The following is a 13,138-nucleotide window of genomic DNA, read 5'->3' on the forward strand; positions in this document are numbered from 1 at the left end:
GGGATGAGGCGCAGGCAGGAGCCTGCCGGTGGAGGAGGGCCTCGACACATACCAGCAGAGGTGAAACGGGGTCAGTGGCACAACAGCAGAGCTGCTGGGGAGAGAGCAGGTCTCTGACCAGGCGGTCAAAGGACTTGTCGGACACCCGAGCAGCGGCCTCCATTAAATAGGAAAGGGGGGAAGGAAGCTCAGCTGGGCAGCGAAAGTGGGAACCAGCATGGGGGGGGGGGGGGGGGGGGGCTGCTGGGCAGCAGAGGTGGGAAGGAAACTGGCACCGAGGACACAAACCGGAACAACAGGAAAGAAAGAAAAACAGGCACAAAGAGGAAAAAAGGCACAATAACAACACACTAACAAGGACAGAACAAACGGGCACAAAGACAGAGACAGACAGTAGCAGACCAGCAGAAGAGGAGGTCTCTCCCACTGGACCAATAGGGATGAGGCGCAGGCAGGAGCCTGCGGGTGGAGAAGGGCCTCAAATACCTACCAGCAGAGGTGAAATGGGGTCAGCGGCACAACAGCAGAGCTGCTAGGGGAGAGAGCAGGTCTCTGACCAGGTCTGAGAAAGTGTTTGAGAACAAATTTAGCCCATATGAAAACATTACTGAATATTGCAGTCACAACCTTTAATAATTAAATGATATTTAATAGGTTTTAAATGAATCTCTGAAAAAGAATACATGTATATAATAGAAAACCACTTACCACATCTTCACAGACTCTTGTTCATACTGTTTGACGAGGTCATCTAGATTTTTGCATATCTGCGCAACGAACGGTGCAACAGTCAACCCTAATGACTTCCCGAAGTATGGAAGAGAGGATGTAACTAAGCTCACCCATGGTGGGTGCATGCCGAAGCCGTATTCTGGACGCAGCGATCTAATCACAGCAGAGACAAAGAGTCCTTGAGATGTCACTGGGTGTGACTGGACATATTGCATGGCATTGATGGATTGCTGGAAGTTGAGGGACTGTTGCCATTCTTTGGAGAGGTCACTCGGGTTACCTTGTTCCTCGTGAAGCTGCTGCAAATGGTGCTCCAGGACAATCAAAACCTGTAAGAGTTTCAGAAGCTCAATCTGTAGAGGATGTTCACTCCAAATCTGGTCCTGTCCAAAGTTAATTAGGCTCTCCTCAAAGAGTTTTTCAACTGTTGTGTCCTTAGCCCTTTCAGGTGTGGAGAGCTGATACTGTTTTTGGCTAGTGTACATGGAGGCAGAGAGAGAAAGGAGAACAAACTCCTGAACATTGCACCTTGCTAGCAATCTGTGTATGAACTCTACATTTTTACCATCTGATGATTTAGCCAAAGTGGCCAGCTGGGACATCATTCTGATCAAAACTTCAACACTTTTAACTTGTACATCTCGATTTCCTGGGACATCTTTGTGGCTGACCTTAAGGTAGCATGGATAATATGATCGTAAGAAATTCAAACATAGGTTAGTGAGCAATTCGATCAACAAGGAATGGGGGCACATGGTGGGGGACTGAGTCTGAAGCTTTCCGTAAAAACTCTGCCCAACGAGAGATTCTTGGTGGCGCACAATGAGATTGTAAATTAAGTTCAAGTGAGCAGTAGAGCTGGTATCCATGCTACTACCAGAAATTGCTTCAATAAATTCTTTGGGGTTAGTCTTGAGCACAGCCTCCAGTACAGAAAAAGAATACAACACCCTCTTAGAATCATAAGGTTGTAAATACAACAAAATATGTTTGAATAGCGCTTCAATCATCTCCTGTTTTTCCTTTTGCAACTTCAGCATCCTGGAGGTCCTGATTGCCTGAAGCTCCAATTCTGCCTCTTCATCACTAGATAGGGATTCAGAGGCCTGTGTTTTTTCAGAATCAGTACGTGCAAGATTAAGCAAGGCATTTTGTTTGTTACGCAGCACAGTAGACTGACCAGGTGGAACACATGTTTCCTGACCATCTGCATTACTATCAAGATTCTCCTCGTTGCTTTGGTCCTGAAGATCAAAAGAAGGAGGTGAGAAGGAAGAGGTATTTTCACTGTCCATGGCACTTGTGCTAGTATCAGCTGATTCAGTATGCTCACTGTTATCCCTGTCTTCATCTGCAGTAGCTCTAGGTTCTTCCTCATATAATGGATTATTTTCAGGCCATTCAAGTTTCAATTGATTTTTTTCTGGATCCTTTTCAACTTCAGCCCATATAGCCTCTCTGTCCACTGTGGTGAACTGACTCATTTGCAGGTTGTCTTCGGAATTACTTTCTGGGATATCTCTACCTCCCACTGATTCTTTAAAGTATGTTCTTTTTCTTCGTACCCAGTAATTGAAATCTTCTGAAAGGGACAAATAAGTAAAATATTTAACAGAATTACAGAAAAATACTAACTATCCAAAACTTGCTTTCTTTTGTTTAGGCTACTTAGAACATTTGTAGTCCAACCCATCAACCATTATGAAGTAACTTGAATTTAAATAATATTTCCTTTGCACTTTATATTGCTAAACTGAATATTTTAGGCAATAGGTAATACAACTGAACAGTGGTATTAATACAGTGGGATTGTCAAGACTTGTTTTGAGTTGTTCTTCTGAAATTCGTACTACTGTATTAAACAATAACCCATTAACATTAAATTGCGCCAAATATCACATTAATTGTTGTACCATCCTATGTGATGGACATTATTTGCACATAGCTAGAGAGATTAATTCAAATCAAATATGCTTCCAACAAAGAGATAACAGTTTACCAAACATTACTCAAGTTCCTTTGCTTAGGTATTAAGTCTTTTCTGACACTTATTTATTTGTGCTGCCACATGGTCACAAACACCAACAGAAGCCTACTTTTGGAGATGGATAGAGGATCTAATAAAATCAGTAGCTTCCTAGTCTTGTACCCAAATGAGCAGAAGGCACACCACAAGCTTCCTCTATTTTTGTCCTCCAGGAGGCCCGACCTACTCACCCTTTCCGAACACATATCATGTCTTAATGGTTAGTCCACTCCGAATATCCCTTCAATTTTCATATCAGTCTCCTTTCCGATTCCTCGGATTGTTGTACGTTTTTGGAATCTCCTAAAACTTTATTTGTTTATATAGTGCTCTGCCACCTATGTGGCACAATCTGTGCTCTAAAATATTTATAAATAAATAAATAAATAAGTTAATAAAGATTGGGGCAATTTTTGGACAAAGTTTATGATGAAATGATTCAGGCAGACAGCAATTCAAAGATTTCAAACAAACATACTGGGACTACCAATGTTTAGGCTTTGAAACCTTTGGGGAACAGCCATCATACTGCAATTTAACCTAAGCAACCAATGCACACTGGAGAGGTAACTACTATAAGAAAATAGAGGTATTAACTCCCAGTCTGTATAGACCTTTGTAAAGCGAGTTGTAAGCCTGATTTTCCTCACACAGGTGCAAGGGAGGGTCAGGATTCCCTAAAAAACAAAGTTGTGTACTGGTTTAGAGTGACCCAACAATGCCTCTCAATCATAGGGGATGACATTATCTATGTGGAAAGGCTAACTAACCCTGGGGAGATGCAGGATATGTTAAAAGTTAGCTTTTTTCATAGAGATGCAATTGACTTCCTGTTGGCCACTCACTCTTGTACTATACCTTCCCCAAATACATTCGTTATGATTGAGTATCGCTTACCCTCAGATAAAACCTCCCCAACTGAGGCATTATCATTGAAGGGGGAAGTAACTTGAGGAAGGGGGTGGCCAAGCCCCAGGACTGACTCCAGGAAGAGGGTAGGTAGTGCTGAGGGGGAAATATTGATAGACGAGAATACTACATGCAACTCTACAACTCTACCTCTCTGAGGCCCACCAGCTTACCCCTCAATTAATGTAGAATAGGTGTTTTTAGTGGTAGATATGGTTGTATTCTCACTTGTCCATGACAAAGGGTATAGGGGTCGGAGAAAGAAGGGGAGTTATAGTGATGGAGGCTTACAGGATTCCAAAATTTTGCCTGGAAGTGACACAGAACCAATGACATTGACCAATAACAGGGCGGAATTACCCTGGAACAAACTTAGTTAGGAAATAGAACAGACAAGCGCTATCCCAAGGGGGAAACAAGTGTCCAAGAAAATACATTTTATAAGTTGGTATCCTGGAACATAGCTGGGATCCGCTTTAAATTGGACAATCCCAAGTGGAGGGCTTTTGTTGAATCTTTCAACATTTGTCTATTCCAGGAAACCTGGTCTATAGAAAATGTGCAGAGACCTTATTTTAAGCCACCAAAATCAAGTGCGAGTGGGAAGGGACGTCCCTCAGGGAGGTCTTATAATTTGTAAGCGTACTTCATTTAATATGAAAATTCACCCAGTGGATATGGATTCAGATGATATTCTAGAAATTGAAATTGTAAGGGTAGACTCAGAACCATAATATATTTAAAATGTCTATAACAGAGAGACCAAAGGAGGCAGTCAATCTACGATTATGAATTTGCTCAGTAGCCATAGGAATACGTTTGCAAACCAAGACAGACTTAAAACGTAACCTATGAGCCCCTGGACGATGGTTGCTCCTTGGTCCTGGCAGAGGAGGATTAATTATGGGGGATCCCGGCATTGGAAGTTGCCCATGTGAGGAGAGGGACTACTATGATGAACCAGCTGCTAGCATTTACTGCTATGTCTGGCCTGACGGCCTGTAACAGACTTATTTCATCTGACAGGGAAACAGCCCAAACGTTTAATCGACCTGGGCCACAAGTAGAATAGATTATATATTGCTATAATTATCTATCTGGCCTGATTTGTAGAATATGAAAGTCATATTTCGACCAGACAGTGATCATAATGCTTACAGTGTTCTATTAACATCCACACAAGGGAGCTCATGAGTACCCATTCCTCATGGAGCGTAGAACTGGAATATACTAATGATGGGAGAAGAATTAGATGGAGAAGATTTAGATGGAAAAAATAGTATTACCGTAGGCCAGAATTTGAGGAAAGAATTGAGCAAGACCATGTACGACCTTGATTCCCTGATTGGGAATAGAAATTTTGCACGGATTGCATCTGAGGCCCATTATGCGCTGTTTGAGAAATTTAACAAATGTTTTATGGCCAGACCAAGCACTAAAGTTAATGCACCTAATTTGTCCGGGGCCTGGTTTAATGAGGAATGTAGGAAGGGGAAAATTAAGCTACACAATTCTCTCCTGAAAGGTATATCTCATCCATCAAACAGTATAGGGCCATTACAAACGTGTACAGCATAAAGCCAGATAGAATGGGAGGCCTTATAAGAGGTTTCAAGAAAAAGGGATTCGAAGAGATTTTGGCACTTGGCATCCAGGAAAGGCCACTTGCTCAGCTCACGATTTAATGACTGTATTAATGACTGTATTAAACCTCACATTTTGTATACCCATTTTGCTCACTTGTACAGCCCCCCTTCTATTCAGCATGAGGCAGGGAGAACCCTACCTGATGGCTCAGACCTTAGATTGAGTGTAGTTCCTTGAGGTCAATCAAATCTATCATCCCAGGAAAAGCAGCAGGCCCAGATGGGGTCCCGGGAGACCTTTTTCTTTCTGATATTGATTCTTGGGCCAAATATTTGTACATTTTGTCTAATGCAATTATATCTGCAATGGATACACCGCCTAGTTAGAAGGGAGCAAAAGTTGTTCCAGTATTTAAGAAAGGCCAGAGGGATTCCCTGTCTAATTAGAGGCCCAATTATAATAGATGTACTCCAAAAAATGTTTAGCCGACAGATCCTTTATAAAATAGAGGAGTGGATAGAGGATAAAGAAATACTGTTACACCTCCAGGCTGGGTTCAGAAGACAAACAAGTACTTTAGATCAGGTGTATGGTCTAACCCTGGGCTGAGTTCGCGGAGTTGCACTACGCGAAGCTACGCAAAGTCTAAAAAACCTCTGTAGCACTACGCGGAGCGCCGGAGTATAGTTGAAAAATGCTGTTCGCTGTATTTTGCACAGTGCCGGATGCTTGTCCGCACTGTGCAATCATTGCGAACAGCACAATGCACAGCGCAACCATACCTTTTCTGCCGCTCAAGTAGATTTTTACTCGAGCGGCAGCTTTCTCAACGCGAACAAGCAGTTTCTTAACACGAGCGGTCGCGAGCATACATGACCACTCGCAATGAAAAACCTGACCCCCCTGCATTGAGAAATCTCGACAGTATGTTTATTTTCCATGTTTGCGCTCACCAACTTGATGTTGCCGGGAGGTGGATTTTCCTTGCTCGCCAACTTGACGTTGTTGAACATGAGCAAGGAAAAAAACACTTCTTCGCTATGTGAAGCGGAGTGTTTCGGAACTCCGCGAGCTCCGCGTAACGCGGAGTGCGGGAAACTCTGCAAACTCCGCGAGCCGAGAGGAGTTCAATGCCCAGGGTTAGTATAGTCTTCTAGCACTATACTGAAAAACAGTCATGGAAAAGTCTCATTTATATCTGAACTTTATTGACCTGAAGCACAAGTTACAACTTGTGGAACGATATATCTGTAAGAGACATTAGTTAGTGATAGATTCCTTACCTTAGAATATTCCCCAGGCGTCAGACTGGATCCGGAAAGTTTTGCTTAGCAGTACCCCTGCGCGTCGGTAGGTGGCGTTGTGCGGCTCCGCGTCCGTCACTGGTGTCGTGAGCGCCGAGATGACTTCACGAACACTACTTAGGCGCCACCCATACGCGCTGACGTCAGTTCTGTACACGACTTTCCGTGCCGAAACGCTCCGTCATGCAAGATACTAACCATTGGTCCCTAAAAGGAGATTACCTTAACCCTAGCAATCAGTTCGCATAACGGGAGGATGGGTGGGGCGGTAAGGAATCTATCACTAACTAATGTCTCTTACAGATATATCGTTACACAAGTAGTAACTTGTGCATCTGAAAGAGACACGTTAGTGATAGATTCCTTAACTTAGAATAGATACCCCAGCAATACCAACGCCGGTGGAGGGTCTGGCAACAAGATTACACCAGAAAGTCACGGACCACAGAACGGCCAAAGAAGCCGTCTCTCCGGACCTGACTGTTAAGGCAGCAGTGTTTGGTAAACGTGTGCAGCAAAGCCTACGCAGCGGCCTGACAAATGTCCTGCAAGGGAACGCCGTGCCCCAAGGCAGTAGTGGCTGCAGTTGCCCTGGTCGAATGGGCATGCAGCCGCACAGGAGGCTCCTTCTTGGCCAAGGAGTAACATGCTTTGATGCACAGAACGACCCACCAGGAGATGGTCCATTTGTGCACAGCCCGACCTTTTTTGGCGCCCACGTAGCCAACAAAAAGCTGATCATCCACCCGGAACTGCTGTGTACGCTGCAGATAGAATGCAAGCACACGTTCTGGGTCCAGACGGTGGAGCCCCTCCTCTTCCCTTGGAGGATGCGGAAGCGGAAAGAAGGTGGGCAAAGAGGTGGTCTGCCGCTGTGGAAGGGTGTGCCAACCTTCGGCAGAAAAGAAGGATGGGTCCTTAAAACCACCTTGTCCGGACGAACAGAAAGGAAAGGAGGTTTGGAAGAAAGGGCCTGGAGCTCACTCACTCTTCTGGCAGAGGTGATAGCAACCAGGAAGGCTGTCTTTAGAGTGAGAAGGACAGTTATGAAGGGGTTCGAAGGGAGTGAACATCAGAAAAGTCGAGACAAGATTTAGGTCCCACTGAGGCATTATGAATGGTACCGGTGGAAACGTATGCGTAATGCCTTTAAGAAAACGGTTAACAACTGGGGACTTAAAAAGAGAAGTCTGATCTGGAAGCCGCAGAAAGGTAGAGACGGCTGAAAGATTTCCTTTGATAGTGCCCAGAGCAGAGCCCTGCTGGGCCAAAGAGAGAAGGAACAGAGGAACCTCAGAAAGAGGGGCAGAAAGGGGATCCACAGCCTTCGCTGTGCACCATGCCACAAATCTTTAACACCTGCAGGCGCATACCGTTTTGGGGAGGGAGAATGACATCACAGACTTCGGGAGGAAGATCGAAAGGTGTCAACTGTCGCCGCTCAATCTCCATGCATGGAGGTGGAGGCTGGACAGGTTTGGGTGGAGGACTGTCCCCTGCTGCTGTGACAGAAGATCCTCCCAAAGAGGAAGGCAGATCGGGGGATCGATGCTCATACTGAGTAGTTCGGGATACCATACTCTTCGAGCCCAGTCCTGAGCCACAAGAATGACTTGGGCCCTGTCGAGCCTGATCTTCTTCAGCACTCTGGGCAGAAGTGATAAAGGCAGAAAGGCGTACAACAGACCGAAACTCCACTCCCGACAAAAAGCAACTCCGAGCGAGTGCCGCCTTGGAAATTTTAGCGCCCAGAAAGGATTACATTGTGTGTTCTCTTTGGTGGCAAATAGATCTAACCAAGGCTCTCCCCACTGCAGAAAGAGACCTTGCACCACGTCCGAGTTCAGACGCCATTCGTGATCCACCATGCACCAGCGGCTGAGTTCGTCAGTCCTGGTGTTCAGAGAACCTGCCAGGTGTTGAACCCCCTGGGTAATGCCTTGATGTTCCAGCCATGTCCAGAGGCGGAGAGCCTCCTGACATAGGGTCCATGACCCCACCCGCTCTGTTTGATGCAACACCACATGGCGGTGGTGTTGTTCGTGAACACCTGCACTACACTTCCCTAGACAGAGGGAAAGAATGTCTTCAGTGCAAGTCGGATCGTCCGCATCTCCAGGAGGTTGATATGGAGCTGGGACTCCGCCAGAGACCAGAGGCCTCTGATCTCCGCCTCTCCCATGTGGCCTCCCCATCCTAGGAGGGACGCATCCGTCACCACTGTGTGCTCTGGTTGGGGAAGGGAAAGGGATCTGCCACTGACCCAATCGCGATTCGCGAGCCACCACTGCAACTGTCGTGCAGCACCCTCTGAGATCCGGACGCGATCAGATAGGTTGCCCTGATGCTGTGCCCACTGGAACTTCAGGTCCCACTGCAGAGCCCGCATATGTCATCAGGCATGTGTCACCAGAAGTATACAGGAGAACATCAGGCCCAGAAGCCGGAGGGTCAGCCTGACAGAAACCCAGGATAGCGGCTGAAAGAGCAGAATCACAGCCTGAATGTCCCCGACTCGCTGCTCGGGAGGATATACCCGAAACCACGTCTAATCCAGAACCGCTCCAATGAAGGGGAGCTTCTGAGAGGGACTTAGGTGCGACTTCAGCACATTGATGAAGAACCCCAGCAAATGCAAGAGGTCGGCCGTAGTCTGGAGGTGGGTGACGGCTGCCTGGGACGAGGCCGCCTTCAACAGCCAGTCGTCGAGGTAGGGTAAGACTGACACCCCGACCTGCGCAGATGAGCTGCGACCACCGCCATCACCTTCGTGAACAACCGAGGAGCACTGGTAAGGCCGAAGGGGAGCACGGCAAACTGAAAATGCTCCTGGCCTACCGTGAACCGCAGGTAGCGCCGGAGGGCGGGCAGGACGGGATGTGAAAATATGCGTCCTACAAGTCCAACGCCACCATCCAGTCTCCAGGGTCCGGAGCAGCCAGGACCTGAGCCAGAGTCAGCATCTTGACCTTCTCCTTCCGGAGGAAGCGATTGACGTCCCGGAGGTCCAAGATGGGGCGCAGGCCCCCCCTTGTCCTTCTTGTGGACCAGAAAGTAGTGGGAATAACAACCAATCCGTATTTCCTGACTGGGAATGCGCTCGATGGCCCCCTTGGCCATAAGGGCCGAGACTTCCTGACGGAGAAGAGTCAAATGAACCCTCGACATGCGGTGGTACCGAGGTGGCATAGCCGGAGGGGAGGACAGAAAGGGGAGTGCGTAAACTTGGCTGATTATCTGTAGCACCCACTTGTCTGATGTAATTTCACGCCAGTGGTGGAGGTGGTGACGGATCCTGCCACCCACCGGCGTGGGGTGCTCCCTGAAGCTTGGATTAGGAAGGCTTAGAGGCGGAAGCAGAGGGGGTGGAAGTGGACTGACCCGCGTGCTGGTTACCAGACCCGCCCCTGCGGAGTCCGCGGCCACGCTGAGACTGGTTCTGCACAGGCTTGCTAGAAGAGCGTGCCTGGGTGTCCCTGCCTTGGCAACGAAAGAAACGAAACTCAGGCGTGGCAGGGTTCTTTGTGGAAAGACCCAAAGACTTGCCCGTGGCACGAGAGTCTTTAAAGCTCTCCAGGGCCTTCTCGGCCTTATCGCCAAAGAGGCGGGAGCCATCAAAGGGCATGTCCATGATCGAGCTCTAGACATCGGGTGAGAACCCAGTGGAACGCAACCAGGCGTGGCACCGCAACGCTACAGTCATAGAAATTGTCCTGCCCAACGAATCAGCGGTGTCCAAACCACACCGGATTGCGAACTTCACCGCATCCTTACACTCTGCAAAAGCTTGGCAAAGGACAGCCTGGACTGCCTCATAACACTGAGGCAAGACCTGAGTTACAGAATCCCACACTGCGTGGGAGAATTGGCCCAACAAGCAGGTGGTGTTAACCGACCACAGCCCCAAGCTGGCTGAGGAGAACAACCTCTTGTCAAATTGGTCTAGCCTTTTAGAGTCCTTATCCAGCGGAGCCGTGGGAAAGGCACTCTGTGATGTAAAGGCCTGAATGACCAGGCGTGGGGTGAGTTGTCAAGAAGACGGGATCACCAGGCGCCGGGTGATGACGCCTAACGACGTTTTTATCCACCGGCGCCCCCTTGACCAGACGCAACCAAGTGCCCAAGAGGACTTCGGTGAGGGCCTCATTGAAAGGGAGCAGCGGCTCCGACGACGCAGACGCCGTCTGGAGCACCTCCATAAGGAGGTTACTTTTAAGGTCCACCGTAGGGAGGTCGAGATTGAGAGCCTCCGCAGCCCGACGCAGCACCACGGTGTAGGAAGCACCCTCCTCCATAGTAGGTGGAGGAGACGCAAAGCCCGGGTCAGAAGAAACATCAAGTTTGCCTGCATCTTCGAGGTCGTCCACCCATTCCTGCTCGGAGTCACACTGCCCGGCAAGGGGATCCTCAGAGACGTCCCAGTCCTCGTCCAGCTCCGGCATAGATGGAGCCGGTCACTGCGGCAGGGCCGGAGAGGGGACAAGCGGCGTCGGGAACTGCAATGAAAACGGCACTGGCCGGGGTCGAGCCAGAGCCGTGTCTCAATGCAGATCCCAGGCCGGAACGGAAAGGTCCGGGTACCGGGGCAGGGGTGGGAGAAACGGCACCCAGTGGGGCGCCTGTGGCGGAGCCAAGGGCGGCGCCGGAGCCGGCGGTGCTGCACCTTGTGGCGCCGGCACAGGATCTTGTGGCGCCGGTGGCGGAGCCGCCGGGCCAACAGGATCTGGACACAGAACCGCGGGGCCTGAAGGCACGCCGGCAGGAGCCCGGGGTCTGAAAAGGTGGTCCATGAGAGCAAGAAACTCCTGCATCTGTTTGGGAGTCGCCGACGGACCCGGGTATAGCGTGTAGGCCGCGGGACTCCCCGGCTCCAGAGAAACCGCAGGGGTGGAGCCCCTGTAGTCCTCGTCGCCTCCGGGGAGCGATGGGGGGACGTCGGAGAGCGAACATGCTTCTTCGACTTCTTTTTATGGTGTCGCTTACCGGAATCTTAAGGCGAAGACTTAGAGCCCGAAGAGCGACGGCTTCGGTCCCGCAAGTCGACCCTGAACGGCCCCTAGACCCGAAGCGGCGGTGAGAGGAATGCCGGGCCTCCAGCAACTTCCGGCACCGCTCCTGCAAGGCCTTCGGGGCATGGCTCGACAGTCCCGACAATGCCGGGGGTAATGATCGGTCTCCAGGCAGTAGAGGCACACATCGTGGGGGTCCGCCACTGACATGTTACGGCGGCACGACCCACAAGACTTAATCCGGCATTCCTACGTACACCAGGAGACAAGAAAAGGAGGCAAAAAGTCCCCAAAAAGTAGTCACAAAACGACTGAGGTACGTGCTCAATCCGGATCTGCGCTTGGTTGGCGCCTAAGTAGTCTCCGTGACGTCATCTCGGCGCTCACGACGTCAGTGATGGACGCAGAGCTGCACGACACCACCTACTGACGCGCAGGTGTACTTCTAAGCAAAACTTTCCGGATCCAGTCTGACGCCTGGGGAATATTCTAAGGTAAGGAATCTATCACTAACGTGTCTCTTTCAATAATCGCTTTTGATTCGGTTCCACACTTGAAAATGTGGGAGTTCTTGAGATATGGGGCTACCTATGATCTTCTGGATATTGTTAAGCGTTGCATTATGAAGCCTCTGCGCAGGTGCGGTGGGGTCCAAGGAGTGATCTGACAGAATAACTAGGAATCCATAAGGGCGTTTAACAAGGGTGTGTGTTGGCACCTACCCTGTTCTCCTTATATATGAATGGGATGGTGCTTTACCTGGAAGATAACGCACCTAAGTTGGCAAAAACAACAGTTGATGGACAGAATGCAGAACAATGTCATACATTCACCCCAGTACAGAGATCTGGGCCTAAATCCATCTTTTTTTGCACTCCACACCACCCCAGTTCAAATATGGCCATATGCAAATCAGCCTTGAATCTGTGCCTCATGGGAACAGTCCAGCCCGAACTGCCAAGCCATGTCTTTCCTGGACCGGAATCAAGCATCCTAGGACCGATTTCTGTCTATCAGCCGTCTTCAGCCAGGATAGCTTGACTCCAATGGTCTGGAGAGCATGGGACTCACGTCTGAGCATACCCATCCCACTCGGGGTGACAATTGCAAAAACAACAGTTGATGGACAGAATGCAGAACAATGTCATACATTCACCCCAGTACAGAGATCTGGGCCTAAATCCATCTTTTTTTGCTCACCACACCACCCCAATTCAGACATGGCCATATGCAAATCAGCCTTGACCCTGTGCCTCATGGGAACAGTCTAGCCCGAACTGCCAAGTCATGTCTTCCTTGGACCGGAATCAAGCATCCTAGGACCGGTTTCAGGCTATCAGCCGTCTTCAGCCATGATAGCTTGACTCCAGTGGTGTGGAGAGCATGGGACTCACGTCTGAACATACCCATCCCACTCGGGGTGACAATTGCAAAAACAACAGTTGATGGACAGAATGCAGAACAATGTCATACATTCACCCCAGTACAGAGATCTGTGCCTAAATCCATCGTTTTTTTGCACTCCACACCACCCCAGTTCAGACATGGCCATATGCAAATCAGCCTTGACC

General features: G+C 49.0%; 1 protein-coding gene across 4 annotated transcripts in view; it reads right to left on the minus strand.

The window, feature by feature from the left end:
* DOP1B (DOP1 leucine zipper like protein B) overlaps window positions 1-13,138 on the minus strand; it is a 735,954-nt gene that overhangs the window by 307,549 nt on the left and 415,267 nt on the right. For all 4 annotated transcript variants that reach the window (XM_078656883.1, XM_078656881.1, XM_078656882.1 and 1 more), the window contains exon 19: window positions 709-2,314. In XM_078656883.1, coding sequence (XP_078513009.1) covers window positions 709-2,314 — 1,606 coding nt within the window. The remainder of the gene's footprint in view (window positions 1-708; window positions 2,315-13,138) is intronic.

This window comes from Lissotriton helveticus, chromosome 8 (genome assembly GCF_964261635.1).
Source record: "Lissotriton helveticus chromosome 8, aLisHel1.1, whole genome shotgun sequence".
Lineage (NCBI taxonomy): Eukaryota > Metazoa > Chordata > Amphibia > Caudata > Salamandridae > Lissotriton > Lissotriton helveticus.